Here is a 23901-nt window from a genome sequence, read left to right as displayed (position 1 = left end):
CAAACGACTGCTGCAGCTTATGAATGGAAGTGTAATATTCTTATATAATATAATTTATAGATATAATATTCACTTCCTTTTTGTTCCGTTTTCCTCTCCACCACTTCCAGCTGATATGTTCACCAGTAGGTCGTTAACTTTGACGTCTGAAGATGGAAAAATAACTGTAAATGTAAATAATAATAAGTAAAACAGTGAAGCTGTGGCCTATAAAACTAAGACAAAGAGCTGAAAGGAGCTAAAATGCTCCATAAAGCTCAGAGACACTCTGAGTCTGGAGACAAGTACAAGTAGTCAAGTGATTAAAACTGTAAAAATACAGATTATAGTCACTTTAAAACACATTAAATACAAAAAACTATTTAATTTATCTTGTAAACAGTATCCCTCCTCCCATCACGGATCAGTAAAGTCGATAAAATGGGATTTTATTAAATCTTTGAATAGTTTTTAAGGCCTTAAATTAAACACTGAAAGTCTATGAAGTATACAATTATATACTACCTGTGTAATATTAAATGTTGACACAGTAGAAAAAAGAAGAATCAGCCAGCATAAGTGTGTTTAGTCGGCATCACTCAATTTATTTTTATTCTAAGTGGAAATCATCGACAACTGGCAATCGGCACTGACACTTTTATCCACCGGTTTCTATTAGAAAGAGTCACAGCTCAACAGTTTTGGCCCTGAAGAATCTCAGCTTCAACTCGTCTCTGCTGCCGAAAGTGAAGAAAACATTCTTGAAATCATCTCATTGACTTTATAACAGTTTCTTTTTCTAATACAGGCCCATTTTCCCACCAAAGGCAATCATGTGGTTAATGTTGCATGAAGCATAATGGTCTGCAGAGTCTGAGATTTAAAACTGAGTCTGTTTTATTGTTTATAAGCTGATGGTTCATTTTCAGACTGAGTAGTGGGAGTGATTTTATCTGCCGGAGACATTTTATCTACTCAGAAAGCAACCGTGTCATTTCATTGTTATTGTATTGACAAGATATGAGCGTTTGTGCAGCTTTATGTCTGTGTTCCAATCTAATAAAAAAGAATTCCACCTATAACAACAGCAGTAAATTAATTTCAGACTCTAAATGCACTTCATGGTGTCGTCATGGTGATTCATCCTCCTCAACCACTGACCTCAGGGGATCGCTTCACACTCACGGCCGAGGTGGGTGTTTGCGTTTCATAAACACGTGTCAGTGCTCCGCTGTTTGCTGCCATGTTGCACAGGGTCAACCGGTTGCTCTCGCTCCAGGCTCCTACTATCTGTGTGGTGGCGAGCTGAAGAGTCCTGTCCGAGGAGAGGAGTTATCTAACCAGAACCTCCAACGTACGACCCGCAGGCCCACGCACCCCTCCGTTATGCAAGGCCTCTCCATGTGGGAGGGCATGAGGGCCTTTCATAATCTCACTCTTCACTCATTCCTGCATCCAAATTATTCCCTCACCACGATTCTCTTCTTCTTGTTATTCTGGGTCTCTGATGTTTTCACAGTTTTCGAGGTGTTATCCCGTCTTGTGTGAAATGGTGTCTAAACGCGGGAGTTACAGTAAAGACGTTTTTGCAACATGGCAGAGAAGAGAGGCTGCACGGCCACGGAAACCATAGCAACGCCGGTGAGAGTCCGACAGGAGCACTCGCACCATCGTCGCACTTAGAAAACATCAAACATGTTTTTGAAACCACAAGAGGACGATGTGCGAACACATCTGCCATCTCACACTTTTGTCGTCTTATTCCCTTTTCCCTTAACTCCCCCCTCTGCCTGCCCCTTCATCCCTTTTCTCCTCGTCTTCCACGCCTTCATCCATCCCTCCTCATTTTTACCGGCCTTGTCTGAAATCTGCTTGGTCATTTTCCGTCTTCTCCTCTGTTATCTTGTTTATTAACCTTGCACCATCAGAAACTGATCCGACATGACTTGTCTCTCCTTTTCTGTCCTCCTCCTCCCTGCACGCCTCACCCTTCTTTCTCCTTACAGATATCTGTCCTTTTATCGCTCCCTTATTAAGCATTCACCCCTTTCTTCCTCTCTCTGCCTTCTTCATTTCCTTTCCTCTCCTCCCCTTCATGTTTCTGTCTCTCTCATGCATCTTTCTGTCCCTTCATCCCCTCCGTGACTCGTCTGTCTGTCTGACTCCCTCACTGTCTTTGACTCTCCTTGTTATTCTCTCCTCAGCTCTGTCTGAGAGTCTGCCTGTCTCCCTTTCTCAAAATGCATTTGTCCACCATCCGTCTGTCCACCTGTAGCAGCAGCATCATCAGCTCAGTGTCGCTGGCGTCCATGTCAGAGGGCGTCTTGTCAAACTTGCCGAGCCAGTGATGGTGTGTGCTCCCCGCACCTCAGCGGGGGATCCAGCCGCTCCTGCAGCGCTGTCATCTTCAGCACATCTTTTGGCATTGATGTCAGCCCAGCCGTCCTGCACAGATGCACGGCGCCTCCTGGTGGCAAGAAAAGAAAGAGGAAAAAGAAAGGGATGAGAGCGAATGTCTGTGTGGGGTTAGGACTGAACTGACATGTGTCCAAAAGTATGTGGACACACATACAGTTTAGCATCTGCTAAATTTCGAATGAGAACAATCATCTTCAGTGATCAGTGATTTGTATTTATTCAGAAAACTTTCCCACCTGTTAAACTTTTGTTTATTACGACAAAACTCGTTAAAAACAACTTAGAATCAAAATAATTAATTGTGACACAATAATGATCACATCATCCCACTGCCATGTCATAACCGCACTTTAACAGATGAGCAAGATGTCTCTCTCTCTCTGTCTCTCCGTCTGTCTCTGTCTCTCTCTCTCTGTGACTTGGCACTATACAAATGAAAATGAATTGTTTGAGAATTACAGTTATTTTATTTGCAGTCACTCTCTGGGCTCCACAGTTAAACTGAGGCTGGTTGATGAAGATAAATGATGATTACTGTTATTGCTGCTGCATGGTGAATTGCTGCAGTCGTCATTAAAGTTGTGGAGGAAGACTGACTGAAAACAGAGAAGTCAGAGCATGTATTGGTCCAAGGAACATGCATATGGTAATGTTATTTTCAGTTCTCAGTGGTTGTAACATGAGTCATGAAGTTCTCACCCTCGTCAGATACTTTTAGTCAAACTAGGCCCCATACGTCTTCGGACTTTCTGCAGTAATTTCTGTCATCTCATGACATAACACCTCTTCATCTCTAATTCTCCTCTAATGCTTCGCTCACATCACGTCAGATTTATAATAAACGCAAACTGTCGACTGCTGAGGAAAGACTTCTCATATTCGTTTTCAGAAAGTGAGACATTACATGTTAGTTCACAGGCTTATAAAAGCCCCCCCACCCCTTCCTCCTCACTCTGTGTCATACATTACAGCATGCAAAACAGGTAATCCACCAGCGTTGACACTCTGCGGTATTAAAAATCTAAATAATCATCTTCACACAGTCAGCTTCACTTAGTTTTGGATTCATAAATATGAGCCGGGATGCAGCTGTTTTAATAAATCAAACAGGTGAAAGCTCCCATTCCTCTACTTATTCTAAAATGCAGACATCATGTGTGAATGTGACACTAATCCACTCAATCCTGTGCAACATAACACTGTTGCTCTCCTGTGTGCATTTTAAAAAATGTGATATTTTACAGACAGACCTCGGCTTCGAATTAATTCAGTCTGTTATCTGAGGCTGTGTGAGCGAGACAGGTGGAATCAGGGAGGAAGGAGGAAATTCAATAAATTTGCATTAGTGGTGTACACTGTGCCTGTGGGCAGTAAATTATAAATGAATGTTATATATAGATATGATAATAAGAGTCAGAGGAAGCGTTCGTGGGCTTTTTAATGTGGGCTTTTATGGTTAAAATATATATGAATTATTTAAAACAATGGCTCTTTCTTTATTCTAATTATTTTTATTAAGTATGTAAACTGAGGCCAAGTCAGTTTATTAGAAAGAAAGATGCACTAAAGTAAAATATAGACACTGATGCTGTAACGGCTCATTATAGTGCGACAGAGGTTCATCAAATCAAATTATGTTTTACTGTCTAGACTGAGAGCCTGTGTATATATATGTAGAATAGTACAGCTGAAAAAATAAGATGATTCATCAACTCATCAATACAAAAAAATAAAAGATAAGCAATTGATTAATTATCAATAATTTAAGTAACTTTCAGCTTCTTTTGCTGTTTTTCATCTGATGTGCCTGCAAATTGAATATTTTTGAACTGTTGGTCGGACAAAACAGGACATATTACAATTAATCATCATTAAATAGTGATAACTAATATACAGTAGGTGAACAAGTAATAAAGTTTCAGTAGAAACAGTCTGAACTTTGGTTCATCAATCAGTAAACTTTACCTTTCCTGATCTTTCCAACTCAATACGACGCCTCATCACGACAAGTCCAACCTGACAATAAGAGCCTGTGATCTTTGGCTCTTATAACTGTGGAGCCTTCAAACTCATCTGCTTGTATATTATGTCCTCGTTAAGCCTGAGATGCACCAGTGACCTCTGCTGACAGAGAGAGGCACTGTGAGGTTCTCATGAGGAGACAGAAAGTGAGCTCAAGTTCATTTAATAGAATTAAATGAGAATATAATCATCAATATTTAGATCACAATGTATTTGTTTATCTTTAGTTTATGTTTTGCACCAAAGCGAATAATGATCTTCACAAATATCTTCTTTATTTTAATGCAAAGACTTTAACTCTCAGGCTGTAGAGCTGAGATTACAAATTGATCCACAGAAAATTACTGCAATTTTAATAATCTGTGAATTCTGTTTTTCTGTGTAATGTAATTTTAAATTAAATATTTTGGATGTTGGACTGTTAGTTGGACTAAATGTTTGATTTATTGACAAAATAATGAAAATTATGTTTCTTATTACTGTATAATAAATAAATGATAAATAATAGATATATAGGAATCCAGTATCCAACAAATCATAATTACAATAATTCAACAAAAGCAAATATATCACATTGTGTTTACCACACACACCACATGTAAACAACGAAAGTACTTTATAGAAAAAAAACATTATATTATAAATGAACTATGTATGTAGTATGTTCAGATCTTCGATGCTGTAAAATTAAATATTAATTGTTGAGCTTGTTTTGTCAATTACATGATTTTTTCGTGTTTGCTTAAATATGAAGTTTTATTTTTGACAAACAAAAACGTTTTTAATAACTGTTTTTTATATATATATACAATTATAAAACTATATACATACATACACTTGTAATTTATGTACAGTTCATGTATTTCTCAAAGAAAATAGTGTCATAGTTGACTACATTTCCCACAACCCCCCGCGGCACTTACAATGGAGCCTGCATCACGTGCGCTGCCAGTTTCCGGTGTGAGAGTAAATGGAGCCATGACACAGTGGAGGAGGAGAACTGCTTTCTCCTGGAGGAGCCGTCACTGAGCCACCGAGCAGGCCTTCCACTCCTTCCCCGCTCAGAGCGTCGCGTACTGCCGCCGCGATGGAGGCGGTGCCCCGGATGCCGATGATCTGGCTGGACCTGAAGGAGGCAGGAGAGTTCCCGTTCAGCCCGGCCGTCAGGCAGGTGAGGCTCGGGGTGGGGACCGGGAGCAACAGGGCTGAGGTGGAGAGTCCACCCGGCAGGGATTACCGTCGGCCGGGCAAACCCGTCAAGAAGCGGACGCCTGGCCGCCAGCTGCTCCGTTTGTCCGGCGGAGGACACGGGCTCCTGAGCCCGCAGCTGAGCTCCGGCCGCCGGGGTGAATCCCTCTGACCACCGCCTTTTGTTTGCTAACGTTAGCGACCTGCTAGCTACACAACAAGCTAGCAGCCGAGGGCGAAGTTAGCTCCTCGGTGAGAGGCTAACTCCCATTAAAGCTGCCAGACAGCGCACAGGATTACAGCTGCAGGAGGAGACCAGGAGTCAGGGGCTGAGTCATGACGATAAGAAACTCTGATCTCATTGTCACATGCACCTGAAGTCACAGGAGGAAACCAAACCACCACACATGTTGTTTACAAGTCTGCCTCTTACTTCTGTTCACTGAGGGGGGGGGGGGGGGGGGGGATTTAACACCGACATGCACGTGTTATAATACTTCAGTAATAATGATTAGAGATTTTATTTCACATCGCATTTTATAACAATATATCACAAATAAACGCACGTTTCAAAACACTGGGAGTCATGTCAAGACGAATAACATCAGAGTGACTTCAAGGAAAACCAAAGGTTAACATAAGGTGTCACATGATCATCACAAACACTGATCTCATCATCACATGCACCTGAACTAGTCAACACGCACATTACGTCCCACACACTTCAGTTCTATTCACTGTGGGGAGAATTAAAAACAACATACATGCACGCACAATAATAATTAACATCATCTCCTTTTTCGACAGCAAAGCACACCTGACATGTATATCATGAAGAAACACATGTATAATACAATATACTGATCCTGTGACATATTTATTTCCATTGTACAGCTCGTGTCAACACCTTCATTCAAAAATGCAAAATGTGATTCACAGAGAAAAACAAGTCAAGTCATTTCTTGGCACATGACCTCACAATGACTGCTCACCTCAGTGTTTAACATTCAAACTTGGAAGTTAAAGTTTAACATACGAAGGTTAACGCTGCTTTCTTTATCACCAGAGTGACTAAATGAGCTATCTTATTAGCCATCTGCCTCGTAGTAAAAGCAGATTTTTGTGGAATTGAGAGCGGGACAATGTTTGTCTTGTTGCTGCGTCATTGTGTATCTTTCCGTAGCCTTGTGACCTTCTTGCCGCCATCATTTCATTGAAAAACAGAGCGATAAGAACCAGTCAGAGAATCAGTCTGCAGGGCTGTTTACTTCCTGACCTGACAAAAAAAAAGTAGCTCGCTGCTCATTCCAGGGGCTCGTGAGGACAGAGAAAGTCTTGGCAAAGCATGATGGGAGCACTTTAGAGCAAGAGAATCTAAACTCTTGGTTTCACTCTCAGCCAAAGATTTGCATAATGATTTAATTAAGACATTTGGGATTAAAATGTATTTTCTAAGCAGTTATCCTACTTAACAGATATTTAATTAAATATGATTTGTTTTTAAGACTAAGGCCTGAAATCTATAAATCTTACAGTGTAATTTCAGCCTGGAGCAGCAGCCTTTTTCCAGTATAAGCAGGGAATGACTGGTTTTTAAAATGTTTACCTACTTTTTCTTTCTGTGTCTTCACCTCCAGTTCATCTTAAAGAACTACGGAGAGAATCCTGACAACTACAATGAGCAGCTGAAGAAGCTGGAGACACTGCGGCAGGTAGGTTCTTTGTAAACATTGTTTTCCGTGGCTCAGGTCAGACAATTTCCATCCTTCGACAAACATGGAAATCAGATGAATAGTTTTTGCATAATCCTGATAACAGTTAGACAAACTAACAAACAGTAATGAAACCATCACCTCCTGGTTGAAGGTAGTTATGACACATTTAGCACAAATGTACAGTGGGTTAAAATGATGAGGTCAACTTTACTATGACGTCAGGATATTCTGCAAAAACAGTTTTTCCATTATTAAATGTTACGACTCACAAGCAGAAGTGACTGAGTGGGATCATGTTTCCTGCAACTTGACAGGTTGGAGGAGGCGTACGACCACAAGGTGGTGAATCGTGGTCAGAGATTAATTAGCTATGTTAAAGGAAACTGAAGAGAGTGGTAATTTTTCAGTTGACATTTACAGCTACTCAGGAAACTCAGAAAACAAACTAAACAGAATTAATCACACACATAATGTTCAAGGAAACCAAAATCTAGTCCTTTTCAAACTGCAGACTCTGACACAAGAGGCTGTTGAGCTCTGCAGTGCTCACAGTGTTTTTGTACGTTTGTGAATTTCTTTAACTTTTTCTGTTTCCTGTTAGTAACTCTAACAGTAGAAGATTCGTATCTGTTCGTGTCAGTTTGCAAATCCATCCCAGTGAGAATTCAATTCAAAACTGACACCTAGAAAAAAAGCTCTTTAGAGACATCGTTGTTACGTTTCCCTTTTAGCAGAAACAAAAAAACAACCAACAAAGAAAGAACTCAGAGCGGACGTGAGGCAGTCAAAGTAAAAAAGGTTTATTTACAATATTTAAATGAAGGTAAACAACAAACGTAGGTTTGAAAAATGTGGGGAAAGGAGGAACTGTGGGGGTTGTGCCGAACAAAATAGGGCCTAGCTCAACTCTATCTGTGAGGAAAGAAAAAGAAAACAAAAGGCCTGACTATCTTCTCTACAGAAGTGTCTGAAAATAATAAAAGTGCAACAGTGGCAACAACCCATAACCTGGTGTAGTAACAATTTCTTCCTAAGTGCGTGAATGGATAGGGTACCCCAGCCTTACCTCAGTTCTACCTCGCCACCACAAACCTTCTTTGACAGCAAAGCAACATAGAGGGGCAGAACAAAGCAAAGGAGAGGCTTTTAAATGGTGCCCTCCGTCTCTGATTGGCTAATTGGCTGGAGTGTGAGCCAATCCACAACTCTTCTGGAGCTCACAGGTGGCAGCCAATCTTCCACTTCTCACCTGCAGGAGGGAGAGAGAGAGGGAGAGAGAGGGAGAGAGAAAGGGAGAGAGAGGGAGAGAGAGAGCTGCACACACAACTCTATACACGTAACATCGTCAACAAAATGATCAGTTCTTGAAATGAACTGCTTCTTAACTCAACAGAGAGGAGACGTTGCGATTCTGTAGCTGCAGTGGTAAAGATTAGCAGATGAATCACAGTTTGTGTTTGTTTCACAGGGCGCGGTGAATGTGACGAGGGATTTCGAGGGATGCAGCACTCTGAGGAAGTACTTCGGCCAGCTGCATTACGTCCAGAGCCGAGTACCCATGGGAGCGAGCCAGGAGGCTGCTGTGCCCATCTCATGGTACAAACCTCAAAACAATCACACACAAATAGAAAGACAAACAGAAACAGTACAGAACACACACACAAATGAACTTGCGTCATTACTGTTCATAAAATGATGTCCAGTGCCTGTTAAATTAACTGTATTCTGGTCAGATACTCTGATTATTCTTTGCTTGTTTGCAGGACGGAGATTTTCTCTGGAAAAACAGTTACTCATGACGACATCAGCTATGAACAAGCCTGCATCCTCTACAATCTTGGTGAGTTGAGTTACGTAGAGAAATCTGTGGATTCTCATGAAAACAATTTTCCTTTGCAGGATACTTGAATGAAGTGAGATTTCCACAAAAATAAATGTTCTTGTGAGGAGTTCAAATATATAATTATCTGTCAATAGCAAAAAGTTACAAAATGCACCTTTTTAAAGGAGCTTTTTAAATCACCCGTAACTCTTTCAACAAACATCTGTCAGTTTTGTTTTGAGATTGACTTGAAAAAGTGTGAATTTGTCCTTGAACAGTCCCCAACTTGACTCCCTGTTTTGTTTCTCTATAGGGGCTCTGCACTCCATGCTGGGAGCCATGGATAACAGGGTGTCTGAGGAGGTGAGAGACACACACACACACACACACACACACACACACACACACACACACACACACACACTGTACTATGTTCACACAGTCCCACTGACCCTCTGCTTCGTGTCCAGGGCATGAAGGTGTCGTGCACCCACTTCCAGTGCTCAGCTGGAGCCTTCTCCTACCTGAGAGACCATTTCAGCCACAACTTCAGTGTGGACATGAGCCACCAGATCCTTAACCTTAACATCAACCTTATGCTGGTAGGTAACACACTTATACAAACGTACACACACGCACACAAAGTGTCTCATCACACTGTGTCTCCTTCCTAGGGTCAGGCTCAGGAGTGTCTTCTGGAGAAATCCATGTTGGACAACAGGAAGAGTTTCCTTGTTGCCCGTATCAGCGCCCAGGTCAATGTCTTATCATTAAATATGAATTACATTCAATAATCGTGTCAATCAATAATTAAATCTTTAGCAGGTGATAACTGGCTGTGCTGCTGCAGGTGGTGGATTACTACAAAGAGGCCTGCAGGGCTCTGGAGAACTCAGAGACGGCCTCCATGCTGGGAAAGATCCAGAAGGACTGGAAGAAGCTGGTTCAGATGAAGATCTACTACTTTGCCTCCATTGCACACGTGAGTCCAATGAGCGAGTAGCTTTGTGTGTATGTGCTGTTTTAATACTGATGTTCACTTCATCACACTCACCTTCCTCCGTTATCTCCGTCTTGTTTCTCAACAGCTTCACATGGGAAAACAGGCGGAGGAGCAGCAGAAGTACGGGGAGCGGGTAGGACCACATTTCACAAATACAATGTGGTGTTTACACAAACCATCAGGGGGCTCTTTCTGTTTTTAAATATTTTTTCACTGCAATATTCAGGACAGAATTTAAGAGCTCCTCAAGGAATTTGTAAAGAATTATTACAAAGTCAACTTTACTATAATATTCATGAGGTCTTAGATTATTTAAAGGTAGAAAAACATCTGTTTACTGTCTGTCTGCTTTGTATTTCTTTAACCAATGACACCAATACTTCAGCGTACTTCAGCTAAATGACTCAAATATAAATATCCGTTAACCTTTTTCTTCCTTAGTCCAGTTTTCCCACTTCCTTGCATTGTTCTCTGTTCCTACTTACATTTGGGTTTTCTGTTTCCACCAGTTGGCGTACCTGCAGAGCTCCTTGGATAAGCTCAGTGAAGCCATCAAGCTGGCGAAGGTAGAACAACACTTTCTTACCAGCAGCACATTATGCTAATTGTTTCTTGTCATTGTAACCTGGTGTTCCACTGAACTAAAACCTTGTGTTTCTTGTCTCGGTACAACCAGGGTCAACCTGACAGTGTGCAAGAGGCATTGAGATTCACCATGGATGTTATCGGTGGAAAGTGAGCATTTCATTCTTTGTGTCACAGTTTTAGTATTTTCCTGAAGGTTCGCTGTTGTTTTTCAGTGATCAAATCCCGTAGGAAAAGTCTGTGAACATGTTTTTCTTTTGAACTTTGACCTCTAGGTTTAATTCGGCCAAAAAGGACAATGACTTCATCTATCACGAGGCAGTTCCTTCTCTGGAAACTCTGGCCTCAGTCAAAGGTAACGTGAAGCTTGAGTATGTTCTGAGATAACTCACACCTATTGTCACTGTTGTCATGTAAAGTTGTATTTCCATGCAGAATGTTATTAAATGTGTTATTAAAGAGGAACAAAGTAAACCAGGTAATATTCACATTTAAAAGCTGAGATTAAATGGATAATTAAAACTGTTGTTTTTACTGTGTAGAATAATTAGTATGCAGAAACAGCTGATGTCTGTGACTTCACCTTGAAGCATGAATGGATTATTTCTCGTTATTGACGGACCTCACATCCAAAGTGCCGTCAGAGACACAACCTGAGATGAAGTGTTTCTTTTGAATTCTATTGATCACGATCTCTTCTCCTCTTGTGATGAATATAATTTGCTCTCGTAGGCGCACCACTGGTCAAAGCTCTCCCAGTCAACCCCACAGATCCCACCGTCACTGGACCAGACCTGTTCGCTAAGTTGGTGCCGATGGCCGCACACGAAGCGTCTTCTCTCTACAGGTAGTTCATCTGAGACAGGTGGAAAAAAGAGTGTGTTCAGTCTTTCATGATTAAAGAAGGTTTATTTAAGTCTGTGGTTACTCTCTGTTTTTGTCAGTGAGGAGAAGGCCAAGCTGCTGAGAGACATCATGGCCAAGATAGAAAGCAAGAACGAAACACTAGAGTGAGTACATGAGTGTGTGCAGCCTAAAAAACTGAGCTTAAGTTTATGAACACTTTTGTCTTAGATCATGCCGATGTATGAGCCTTTCACAGAGATTGTTTGTTGGTATGAAGCTTTTATTTTACAGAATAAACTGAGAAAATATGTGTGTGTGTGTGTATATATATATATATGTGTTGAAATTCTTTGTCAATCTCGTCTTCATGTGGTAACTCCAATTCATTTAAAATCTACCATTCCCAGTTGACTTCTAAACCCAAAATGTCTTTAAACAAAAAGATCATTGGACATCTCGATACAACGAAAGTTTAAGTTGATACCAAAAGTCATTATTACTCTACTGACAGGAATAGATTTTTATTTTAACAGACAAACAGTACCCAGTGTGAGCTGACTGGTTTTGTTTCCTACAGGCAGTTCATGGACTCACTGGGCTTGGAGCCAGAGTCTGTGGACAACCTGGACATGTACAGTCACATCCCTCCTGTCCTGATGGAGAAATGTGCTGCGCTCAGTGTCCGACCCGACACCGTCAAGAGCCTCATCCAGTCCATGCAGGGTAGGGGAAACAATATCTGTCCCAAATTGTTGTATAAACATATTTAAAGTTTGGGTTTTGTAACATTTTTTGATCGTCAGGTTTTGCTTCAGTGTAAATAATCCATCACATCTGTGCAGTTCTTTCAGGCGTCTTCACTGATGTGGAGTCTTCACTGAAGGAGATCAGAGACGTCCTAGAGGCAGATGAGACCAGCGAGCGAGCCCTCCATGATGTTGGTGGCCCCTCCGCAGGCGACATGCACCCGGCGGCACAGGGCCAGGCTCTGGCCGAGATCCACAGGGACCTGGAGAAGTACATGGAGGCCCACGAGAAGGCCAGTTTCACCAACACAGAGCTCCACCGGGCGATGAACCTACACATCAGCAACCTGCGTCTGCTGGGGGGGCCACTGGAAAGTCTGAGAGAGGCCTTACCCCGGCCCCAACTTAGTGAAGGTGAGAGTATGTCACGGCTTACGTGGTTATAAAAATGTTTTTAAAAGCCTATTGATGCATTTGAGAATAACCAGGTCTTGAGATGATATTATGACACCATTTATTTTCATCACATCATGTAGTTCTAAATTGTGAATGTTACCCTGTGTGTGTTTGTTTGTGCAGAGGAAGTAGCCGGGCTGCAGTGCATGAAGCGGATCCTTGGGAAGGTCCAGGAAATGAGAGAACAGAGAGGCTCTTTGGAGAAACAGCTCCGCGACCTCATCCAGCAGGATGACATCACCTCCACCCTCGTCACCACAGAGCGGGCAGACATGAAGGTATGTGGCTGCACGTGGTTTCCTCAGGGCGACACAAAAGACGATTGTCACTTAAAAAAGGACAAGAGACATGATTCAAGGAAGATCTGCCTGTTTGTGTTGTGTCTGAAGTAGACCACAGAATTCTCTAACTCCTGGTGTTAGCATGACTCAAAGACTTTTTAAAAGTTTTTTTAAATTTTTTTACATTTGAGATCTCAACCAAACCTTCTCCTTCCAGCGCATATTTGAGGACCAACTGAAGAAGTACGAGCAGGTGAAGGTTTACATCGACCAGAACCTGGCAGCTCAGGAGAACATCCTGAAGGCCCTGACCGAGGCTAATGTCCAGTACGCCTCAGTTCGCAAGGGCCTGAGCCAGACCGAGCAGCAGTGGAACAGCACTGTCCAGGGACTGGTGGGTTCGTATGAAGCCTACGAGGACCTGATGAAGAAATCCCAGGAAGGGAAGGAGTTCTACGATGACCTGGAGGCCAAAGCGTCCCGTCTGCTGGATAAAGCGAAGGCCTTGTGTCAGACGAGAGCAGAGGAGAGGAAGCCCGTGCTGGAAAAGTAAGGGGAATGTTGACACTACTGAGTTTCAGTCTTCTAAATGTGAAACTACTAAATCTTTAATTTTAATGCTCTTCTTGTGCTTTCCTCAGAGAGACCCAGAAAAAGCCCCCAGCTCGACCCACAGCAGCAAAGCCCTCCCTGAGGCCAAAAGCTCCAGATACTGACTCTGCATGCTCCAGCCTGGAGGACCCGGAACTGGCCCAGCTCAGTGCAGCCATATTGGCCTTGGGAGGTGATTTACCTGAGGAGCTCCGCAGCCTCCCCCCTGACATTCCCTCACTCAGCACCACTCGTCTGCCCGGCCCTGAAGCCTTCCTCCCCCCTGGCGTTAACCTGGGTGGCAGCAGTTCTCTGCCCTGGCCTGGTGCTCCAGCTGCTGGTCTTCCTCGTTTCCCCGCCAACCTGCCTCCTCCAGAACTTTTGGCACGGATTGCTCAGTTTCCTACTTCAGGACATCCTCATATGACTCCCCAGATGCATCCACAAATGCCAACAGTGGCAGGTTATCAGCCACCACCTCCTCAAGCTCCCCAACCTGGCCCTGTCGCGCCCACATCAGTCCGACCCTCGACCACCACTGTGGACAGCATCCAGGCCCCGATCCCCAGTTACGCCCCAACACCACACCACCCTGTCTCAGCTGGCTACGCTGTACCACCACAGATGGGTGCCTATCCCCACTTTATGCCCCAACCAGGGATGCCGATTCGAGGCCCAAGCCAATCTCCTGGACCCCAACCACAGCAGCAGAAACATCCACAACACTACCCCCAAGCCATGGGGCAACAGCTGCCTCAGGGTTATCAGCCGGCACCGAGGGCTATTCCCGGCCCTCACCTTCCTCTCCAGACCCAGCAAGCCTACCCTCATGGATATATGCCCCAACAGCCTGGTGTTCCTCCACAGTACCAGCAGGCATTCCCAGGACAGATGCATAATGGCTTTCATCCACGGCCTCAGATCCCACAAGGCTATCAGACTCCGCAGGGATTTGTGCCCCAGCAGCACCCTCAGATGATGCCAGGCTCCATACAGAGGCCACCTCAAACTGCACACCCCCAAATACCTGCAACATCTCAGCCAGCACCCCCTGTATCACAGCCCTACCTGTCCCATCCCAACCAACAGATGCCCCTTGGACTCCCTCACCAACACATGTTGCCACAACAACAACAGATGTCAATGCCCCCCAATGCCCAGCAGATTTCACCACACCCACAGATGCAGATTCCAGGAGGTCCCAGACCCCACATGCCCCCTACAAGTCAGCCTATGCCACCAGTCTCACAGAACTACATGCCCCCCACCAGCCAGCCCATTCACCCAACAATGCACCCACAGATGCCCCCTGCCTCACAACCTCATATGGTCCCTGGTCCTCAGGTCCACCTGCCAAGGGGCCCTATGCCACAAATGCCCCCCGGTGCTCTACCCCAACAGCATCACCCCCACCCCGGACAGCCTCCTATACCAAACATGCCCCAGCAGCCTATTCGGATGCCCAGTCAACCCCAGGCTCAGCCCCCTCACTCTGGGGGAGTGTGCTACCCAGGAGTGGCTCCAATGATGCCTCAGCAGCCCCTGGCGCCACAGCCCGCAGCTCCCCAACAACCTCAGGTTGCACTCCCAATGACTCATCCACAACCTGCTATGTATCCTTCAGCTCCAGGACCTAATGTACCTCCAAGTGCCCCACAGCAACCCACTGCCATGGGACCCCATGGACCTCATGCTCCCTCTGCTCAGCACATGATCCAGCCCTCTCCTGGAGGTCCCTCAACTGCCCAACCACCCAACACCGTCCCTCCTTCCCCTTCACCTTCCCCCTCTCCATCTCCCTCTCCAGGCCCTACATCTCTGGGTCTGAACCCCCAGCAGAGACCCACACCAGCCCCCACCCCTGGAGGCACAGCAGCATCTACTCTTCCCTCTCCCTCTGCTGTCTCTCCCTCCACGTCGCTTTTTCAACGCCAGAACTCTAGCACAGACGACCTCCTCTCCTCAAGCCCAGAGAGCCAACCTGGAGGCACCAAGGCCCCGACCAATGTCCTGCAACCGACTAAAGCTGACCCACAGGACAGGGAGCGTCGGAAGAAAAGCGCGCAGGGAGTTCTCCTGATCCAGGGTGACCCATACCAAGCTCCAGAGCGTGTTGCCCGCCTTCATAGTGAACTGGAACGTTATAGAGCCCAAGTAGATTCCCTGGAGCACCCCTGTGAGACTGAAGGTGGCCTATCAGTGCTGGACGCCCGCTGGAAAGAGCTCCAGGAACAGCAGGAAAAAGATGCCCGTCAGCTGTCCATCGCCATTGCCCGCTGTTACACCATGAAGAACCGTCACCAGGACGTCATGCCCTACGATCTCAACCGTGTGTTGCTGCAGTCAGGCAAAGATGACTACATCAATGCCAGCTATGTGGAGGACTTGTCACCGTACTGCCCACGCCTTATTGCCACACAAGCTCCTCTCAGCGGCACAGCGGCAGACTTCTGGCTGATGGTGTACGAGCAGAAGGTGTCTCTGATAGTCATGTTGGTGTCAGAGCAGGAACTTGATAAGGTACCAAGTTTAGTTTTGTTAACTTTTAGTCTTACAGTTTGTTTTTCCCTAAATATTTTTTCAGATTCAGATAATATCTATAATTTTATAATGTTGGAACACAGCCCCCACTGTTTATATCATTTACTTATTGAACTATTCGATAAGTAAATGATAAGTTACTGTCTGTTTTTAACGTTCTTATCTTGTTGTCTTTCTCAGGGAAAAGTTCTGCGCTACTTCCCAACAGAGCGCGGCCAGCAGCTCTCTCAGGGTCCAATCACACTCAGCCTCACCACGCAGAAGACGGCACCGACACACGTGGAGCGAATGATCAGCCTGCAGTACCGCGACCAAAGCCTGAAGCGCACTGTCGTCCATCTCCAGTTCACCTCCTGGCCGGAGCTGTAAGTCCAGTTCTTTTTACTCGTAATATAAAATATTTTCTCTTACATAACAAATGTTTCACACGAGTCGTCATCATTTCTCCGTTTGTCCTCAGGGGTCTTCCTGAAAGTAAGAGCAACCTGCTCCGATTTATCCAGGAGGTTCATGGACACTACCTCCACCAGAGGCCCTTACACACACCTGTTGTGGTGCACTGCAGGTATCTAGTCTAAATAGAGGTTAACACCAGCCGATAACATCCTGTCTGTGTGAGGGATCATGGTCTGTGATTTAGAAGCAGTGTTTCTTGAATCCTACAGGGCTCCTGCACATTTTTAACACTAACCTGTCTGTTTCCTGCCTCAGCTCGGGTGTCGGACGCACCGGCGCCTTCTGTCTGCTGTACGCCGCTCTGCAGGAGCTTGAGGCGGGAAACGGTATCCCAGATCTCCCCCTGCTGGTGAAGAAGATGAGACAGCAGAGGAAGAACATGCTACAGGAGAAGGTCAGACACCCAGAAATTTGGTGAACACATATGATGCATGTTATAAGTTAATGATTATTCATTTATAACAGTTTTTTCAATTTAATTTAACATCTGAGGGTGAAAAGACTCTCAGATATTAGAAGCTTCGTATTAACGTCCTCCTCTGTGTCTCGTCTCCAGCTGCACCTGAAGTTCTGCTATGAGGCCGTGTTGAAACACGCTGAACACGTCCTTCAGCGCCACGGCATCACCACCGCCACCTGCAGCAAGAACACCAACTCTGCAGCGGCAAAGGTTTGTCGAATAGTTCATGTGGTGTGGGAGTTAGAAACTGCTTGAGGGGGTAATCAATTTGTTCTTATTGTCCCACCAACATTCCAGATTCAAAAGAAATCTGTCCCATGTACAGTGAAGTAAAATAGAAGAAAATACTGGTGTTGAAGAAACTGGGACCAGTAAATGTTTTTCATTTTTACTTGAAAGGTAAAATAAGTAGAAAATACACCAGTTCTATGTGATGATTTTACTTGGTCCTGGCTGGAGAGTGTCCCATTAATCTCGTTTGGACATTTGCATTCTCACATACGATCCCTCGAGTTAAGTGCATTTCTGAAAGTATCTTTAAAGAAAAACAACATTCATAGTAAAAGGTCATCGTGTAAAAAGGCAGAACAACATATTCATAAATACAAAACAGATTAAAGTCTTCATGAGAAGAACTGTGGGTGAACTGACTCTTTTATCTCCTCACCTTTGAAAATGCCACTGTTGAAGTTGAGCCGTAGTTGTTCCTGTAGTTCAGCTCCAGACTGTCGAGTCGTCTTCATCTGAACTTTAACGTTTTATTTGTTTACACTTTTGTGCACCTGATTGTTCCGAAGGATTTCTACGAGTTCAAGGTACTTCTGTTACTTCAGTAGATCGAGGCCGTTTCATTTCTCCGAGCGTCTCCTCTGTTTAATCTGAACGTTTCTGTCCTGTCTGAACCGTCTCTCTGCAGCCTTACCCGAGACAGGAGTCGCAGCAGGATATCGTCCTGGGCGGAGACATGCCCATCAGCTCCATCCAAGCCACCATCGCCAAGCTCAGCATCCGACCCCCCAGCGCCACAGACCCTGCCATGGAGCAGACTGAGGAGCCGGTCGGCACCATCTTACCCGACCTCGACTCTTTGGGTGACATCCAGCTGTTCCAGGACGCTGGTCCGCCGACAGATACCCTGCCCCTTTCCTCCTTCAGCCCGCCCCTCTCCTCACCTGCCCACTCTCCACCTCCTCCCAACGGCATGGATGTCCTCTTGGCCTCCCCTCCAGCAGCCGACCACCAACCAGCCCCAGAGGCTGTCCCACCTCCCGCTTCCTCTGCTCCTTCTTCTCTGGAGCTGCTGGCCTCGTTGACACCAGAGGCCTTCTCCATGGAGGGAGGGGGCCGGGGGAAGCAGCGGGTGACCAAGCAGAGCTTCCTGCAGCCGGTGGAAGGTCAGGGTCTCCACGGGACTCGAGGGGATAAAGGTGACGACCCGCTCTGCAGCCTGGACCCCCTCTGGAGCCTCAACAAGCAATGAGTCCACAGAGCGCTGCCTTTCTCTCACTCTACCACTAGGCGTCACTAGAGGCCTGTCACCCTTTCCAATCCTGCTTTTAAGAGAAACAGAAAAAACAAGCTGAATCCTGGGAGATGTGTTGATTACCAAGATGTGCCTGGTGGCAGACTGTCGGGGGTTTGATACCTGAAACACACTTTGCTTCTCCTTCCATCACTGGTGGCTTCTGGGACCAGATCACTATGCACTCGTCTGTATCCGTTCATTCTTTCTGTTGCTCTTTGCTGCTTTTCTTTTTATGTCCGTGATGGATGGAACCTGCTCTGCACTTCCAGCACCAGATCTGGGCCCCGGCCCCCCTAAAAACAAAATCCCAGCATGCACTCCATCGTCAGCCTCGTCAAGGCATCACCAGGCTGTGACGTGTTCAGCTTCCCCCTTCCTGCTCTGTGTTTTACTGACTGGAATAACGTGTGCGTAGCGTTGAAGCAGCTTTTACAAGACATGACACCCCCCCCCCCCCCCCACAGTTCAATCAGTGCGTGTAGCTCAGTAGTTACTGTAACACAGCAGCAAACAAATCAGCACGACCTAACAAGTTGATTATTTTTCTTTGTCTTTGTCTGTAACACTGTAAATATCTTAAATAAAATTAGCCTATCCCAAAAAAAAGTGTCACTAATCATTTATTATTGTAAAGATATCAAATAAATCCAGTAGACAAACTTTGTGGTATCAAAGCCTCTTTATTTGAAAATTAGTACAAAGTCTTGCATTTGTCTGTGTTACAAAATAGTAAATAAGTTACCTCCACTACTACAGCCTGCGTAGATTGCAGCCTGCCAAGGAAGAGAGGACGCTGGAGGGGAGGAAGCAGACGAGTGGATTCATAGAATAGATTTTCTCTACGGTCGATTAGATTTGGATCGCAAATGTTAAATATTTGTTTTTGTGAAAACGTTTTTTCAAGACTGCGGCTACAAACGTCTGACATGTTCAGACGCAGCTGCAGCAGCGAAGTTCGATGAATCAGACAGAAGCATAGTCACGATGCGACGAGGTGCAGGTGAATATCGGTTGTTATCAGCTCAAGCCTGTATGCGATGAAAACATTCACTGGAAGCTTCAGCAGCTTCCTCCCCAAAATAAACACTTGTGGGCCGTTTTGCTTTAGCTCACGTTCTGGCCGAGGATTTTCTGGATGAGAAGATTAACAAACCAGGTCAGAGGCAGTTTTACGACATGTTCTATGACACTGTGACTTCCTGTCTGAGGCTGCGGAAAGAATATATTCTTATCTTTGACAATTCTGAAAACACCTCAACAAACGATTGAGCAGATAATCAATGAATTTCCCAGAATGCCTCACTTAAGCTTTAAGTCAAATTCACATGTTTTTTTAATGGCTTTGTTTGTTTGTTTGTTTGTTAGAAAACAGAAGTTTAAATTTCTGTCTGACTAAAAACCTACACGTTTTCCTGTTTCTAAAACTTTATCGTCCGTTTCTGAAAGAAAATCAGTTAAATCGTTAACACGGTTACCAAGGAGATCGCAGGTCTGATTTCTGCTGAACGTCTGTCGGTTGGGTTATTTCTTTTAACGTGATTACATGAAAACTACTTAACGGATTTCCACAAAACTGAATGACTGGATGGAACATGGGTCAAGAAAGAACCCATTTAACTTTAGGGCAGATCCAGGATTTGTTTTTATCATTAATCATCGTGAGATCCGGCGTTTATCTTTAACACTCTCACCATAATTCATGGGTTTTGTTGAACAAAATCAGGCATATTTAGGGGACGGATATTTATGATTGTGCAGTTTGATAGCGATCAAAATAAAAATGTGGATCTAGTGGATTTAAATGTGGTTTACAGTCGCTGTACAGTAACAAAAAGGGATGAAAACCTGAAACTACCACCAATGTGCAGCTGAGATAATGAGGTTTCAGTCGGGAGTCAACAGTTTGAATGCATCTTCAAACGTTTTAGAGGTTATTTCCAAACAAAATGAAAAATTTTGAGCAGAATGAAAACTACACTCCTGTGAAACCAGACCTGTGACCTGGATGCGTTGTCAACTCGTAACCGTTCCAAATGTTTCTGTGTGTACGCTGACGTTTGCATTACTGGCGTTAAAAGTGCATTGAATTAGTGTTAAGATTCGATTCTGTGAAGGATTCGGTCGCTGGTTTTATTTAACGGGTTTGTTCGACACACCTACATTCGATAAACGCACATTGACGGTAGATGATGGAAGATTTGAAAAGTGAAATACATTCTGGATGTTGTTGGAGTTACTCGTGGGAAACGTCTTGAAGAGGAAAACATTCTCTCTGCAGGTTATCGGAGTAAAGAGACGAAGTTCAGGCACCGACTAAAATAACAACAACAAACGTGTTGGTTGATTGTAAATTTCCAGGATTGTAAGATTTGGAGAAACTTTACTTGAATCATCTGAACACTAGATTTACTTCTATCTTAATGTTATTAGACCATGTTTTAAAAAGGCATTTAACTAGTTATACACACAGACTGTTCATAAACACGACCTCCACGTTAGCAAATGGTTCATGGACCTAAATAAAAAGACAAAGTTCGATAAATGTTTCTCAAACATGGTTTCTGTCATTTAAGGTCGGTCTCACCACACTGATGTTTGTTCAGGTCTCTGGTAAGTTTGGGTTTAATAAGTTATTTGACGATTTAAAATGGAATAAAACTCTGTAAACGAGATCATCAGCGCAACATGGCGGCGTTCGTATCTGGGATATTTTGGCTTCATCTCTGGACAGCGGGAGGAATATTATTTAAACTGAAACACTGTTTAACTTTTCAATGAAACTTGTCAATTAGTAGAAGTTCAATGACTCAAAGAATATCGGATTCTTACAGCTGGAGGATTTGTAGCATCGAGCACATTTACACGAAACTACAACGATCACAATCAGCAGCTTACATCGCTTCACTTTCCAGCTCTTGACATCTGTGCACCTCTGTTGTTCTGTGACGGGACAGAGCTCACGGTCTTTAACATGCTGCTTATCGTCATCGCTTTAATTAGAGCCCGAGCAAGTTATCGATGGGTCGATAATATCGGCCGATATCAGCCTTTGACATGTTTGTCACAACTTCTATTTTACAAACTAAATTTGTTAACATTCAAGTTAAAAACGTCAAGTTCTGTATATTTGTTTGTATTTGTGTTTTCTTTTAATTGTTATTTATATTCAAATTTAAGGTTTGATTATAAAATATCAAGCCGCCATTACATTTCTCTGTCCAAAGGATTTCTCCCCGTCGGGCTCTAATCTTGAATTATATGTTTAACGTGAAGCTTGTTGGAATGTAAAGTTCTTGGCCATTAAATTATTTGCAGCTTATATACAGTGTTATTTATAATTCACATTTCATTTAGCTGGCTGCAGCAAGAGGCGACAGGTTTTAATACAACTCCAGCAAAGTTTAACAACGACGACGAAATGGACTGAGAGCTGGAAGTTATCTTTTAGTTTGTGGCTGAAATGGAAACTGTTTAAACTGAAGTTTTATAGTTAACCGTGTTTTGAACAACAACAAAAAAATCTCTTAAGGGCACTATTTATAAAAAAGAAGAAGAAAAGAATACGGTAGCCAATGTAAACATGACGTCGGCCAATGACAGCCTGCGCAGGACAACGTCAATATTGTCAATTACAATTCAAGCAAGTTTGGAAAATGGAGGTAGCCTGAAGGTGTAGCACACTGGGGCCCCTCGTACAGCGTCAGAACCCCCAGAATCAGAGGCCGAGGCTGGGGCACCTCTTCCCCGACCGCCCCCACCTCCACGACAGAAAAACAAGAATAATCATTTTATACCCAGCGCCCCAGCCCCCCGCCAAACATATGATCCCCACCTTACATTTCTACACATTATTATGTTCTTGTTTAAGAGCCATGATTAGCTGTTAATAAACAAACTGTTATTCCAAAAAGTATCGCTAATAAATAATAGATTTATACATATAAAAACAGTCCCCTCTGGAGGTTTCCTTTGTACAGTGATCATCACTTCTCCCTCACACACGCTTCATTCACAACATGTTTTGTTCTCAGCAGTGTTTTGCCATAAAAAGAGGCTTGACTCATTCATTCATTCATCTCCACCACACTCACACGCTCACACACACACACACTTACATATGACTGCTCAGATTATAACGACAGGCTGTAAACCTGCTGAGCTCACGCCGGCTGCGCTCGAGCGAACGAGGCAGCGGGAATATTAAAAAATAAAGAGAGAGGGTTTCATCTTCCTCTCTGGGCGGGTCGCTGTGAAGCCCCACCCGTTTCAGCAGCATAGAGGGCAGCGCCACAAAACGAACGCGAGCAAACAAAAAGCACAAACCGGTGACTGCCGGATCCTCGTTAGGTGCCAAACATCCAGCTTCTTCTTGATCGACACCCGACGGAGATATCAAGTCGTCTGTGCCGAGTGTCTCCTCAGACTAAATGCAGCAGGTTGCACAGTGTTCCGCTCCTCGTTACATCCCGGCTTTAAAACATCCCACGCCTATAAAAAAGTTAAAGAACATTGCAGATAGAAACCGGTCGAATGAAAAGTGTCTCATCCGGATCAGAAACAACAAAAGAAAGTGAAAAAAAAAACCAAAAGCTGGGAAAGTCGGAATGATCAAGTTTTTTTTTTTTCCAACAAGCTCCCCAGCATCTGTTCCCGTCCGCCCCACCTCAGTCAAGTTTCTCCAGCACCGAGGGCACGTACACCAGGCTCAGCTCGCTGCCAAAGTCGCAGACGATGGCGGCGTTGTCGAGCACCAGCAGCTGCCGGACGCCCTGGCCGTCGCTGCTCTGGCCCAGGTAGACCGTCTGCAGCAGGTCCCCGAAGCTCAGGTCCCAGAAGGAGACGCAGCCCTGGCCCCCGGTAACCAGGAGAGACTCCGAGATCACTCCCAGACTGGCGCCGCATCCCACCTCCTGTTGAGAGCAGAGAGACGTTAGGTGAATATAAAATTATTATCGATGGTTATACTCTGATTATTCCTCTGACAAACACAAACCTGCTGTATCGAGTAGAGTTTGATCCCCGTGCTGCGGTCCCAGATACAGATGAGGTCATCCAGTCCTGAGCTGATGACACAGGTGGTGGTGCAGACCAGAGAGGTGACGTCGCCACGGTGACCGTAAACATGACTGACCCGACTCCCTGTCAGGACGTCCCACAGGCAGATGGCGCCGTCCTGCCCACCGCTCGCCAAAACCATCGTCTGAGACAGAGAAAGACAGTCACAAAAAAAATCTTTAAAAAAGGTTTTCAGTGACATTTTCAGATAT

General features: G+C 44.4%; 2 protein-coding genes and 1 long non-coding RNA gene across 7 annotated transcripts in view; 1 reads left to right on the top strand and 2 right to left on the bottom strand.

Annotated features, from left to right (window-relative positions):
• Positions 1-559: 559 nt before the first annotated feature.
• Positions 560-5901, bottom strand: LOC138413560 (uncharacterized). Its single transcript, XR_011245929.1, has 2 exons — positions 5343-5901; positions 560-2446 (listed from the first exon to the last, which is right to left on the bottom strand). It is a non-coding gene; the product is annotated as an uncharacterized lncRNA (long non-coding RNA).
• ptpn23a (protein tyrosine phosphatase, non-receptor type 23, a) lies at positions 5356-19294 on the top strand. Its single transcript, XM_020109050.2, has 24 exons — positions 5356-5590; positions 7245-7319; positions 8791-8918; positions 9086-9162; positions 9458-9507; positions 9615-9746; positions 9819-9899; positions 9995-10126; positions 10233-10280; positions 10657-10713; positions 10824-10882; positions 11008-11087; positions 11465-11579; positions 11677-11742; positions 12156-12301; positions 12421-12738; positions 12904-13058; positions 13279-13610; positions 13703-16172; positions 16374-16558; positions 16654-16758; positions 16905-17043; positions 17206-17319; positions 18026-19294. The coding sequence occupies exons 1-24, from the start codon at positions 5507-5509 to the stop codon at positions 18587-18589; spliced, it is 5712 nt and encodes a 1903-aa protein (XP_019964609.2). The 5' UTR covers positions 5356-5506; the 3' UTR covers positions 18590-19294.
• The window catches only part of scap (SREBF chaperone), a 27762-nt gene continuing 23155 nt past the window's right edge, over positions 19295-23901 (bottom strand). For all 5 annotated transcript variants that reach the window (XM_069537674.1, XM_069537675.1, XM_069537673.1 and 2 more), the window contains exons 22-23: positions 23628-23834; positions 19295-23544 (exon numbers count right to left, since the gene is read on the bottom strand). In XM_069537674.1, the coding sequence (XP_069393775.1) occupies positions 23299-23544; positions 23628-23834 (453 nt within the window). In that variant the 3' untranslated portion in view covers positions 19295-23298. The remainder of the gene's footprint in view (positions 23545-23627; positions 23835-23901) is intronic.

This window comes from Paralichthys olivaceus, chromosome 13 (assembly GCF_024713975.1).
Source record: "Paralichthys olivaceus isolate ysfri-2021 chromosome 13, ASM2471397v2, whole genome shotgun sequence".
NCBI classification, from domain to species: Eukaryota; Metazoa; Chordata; class Actinopteri; order Pleuronectiformes; family Paralichthyidae; genus Paralichthys; species Paralichthys olivaceus.
This window is presented reverse-complemented; position numbering and strand designations above follow the sequence as displayed.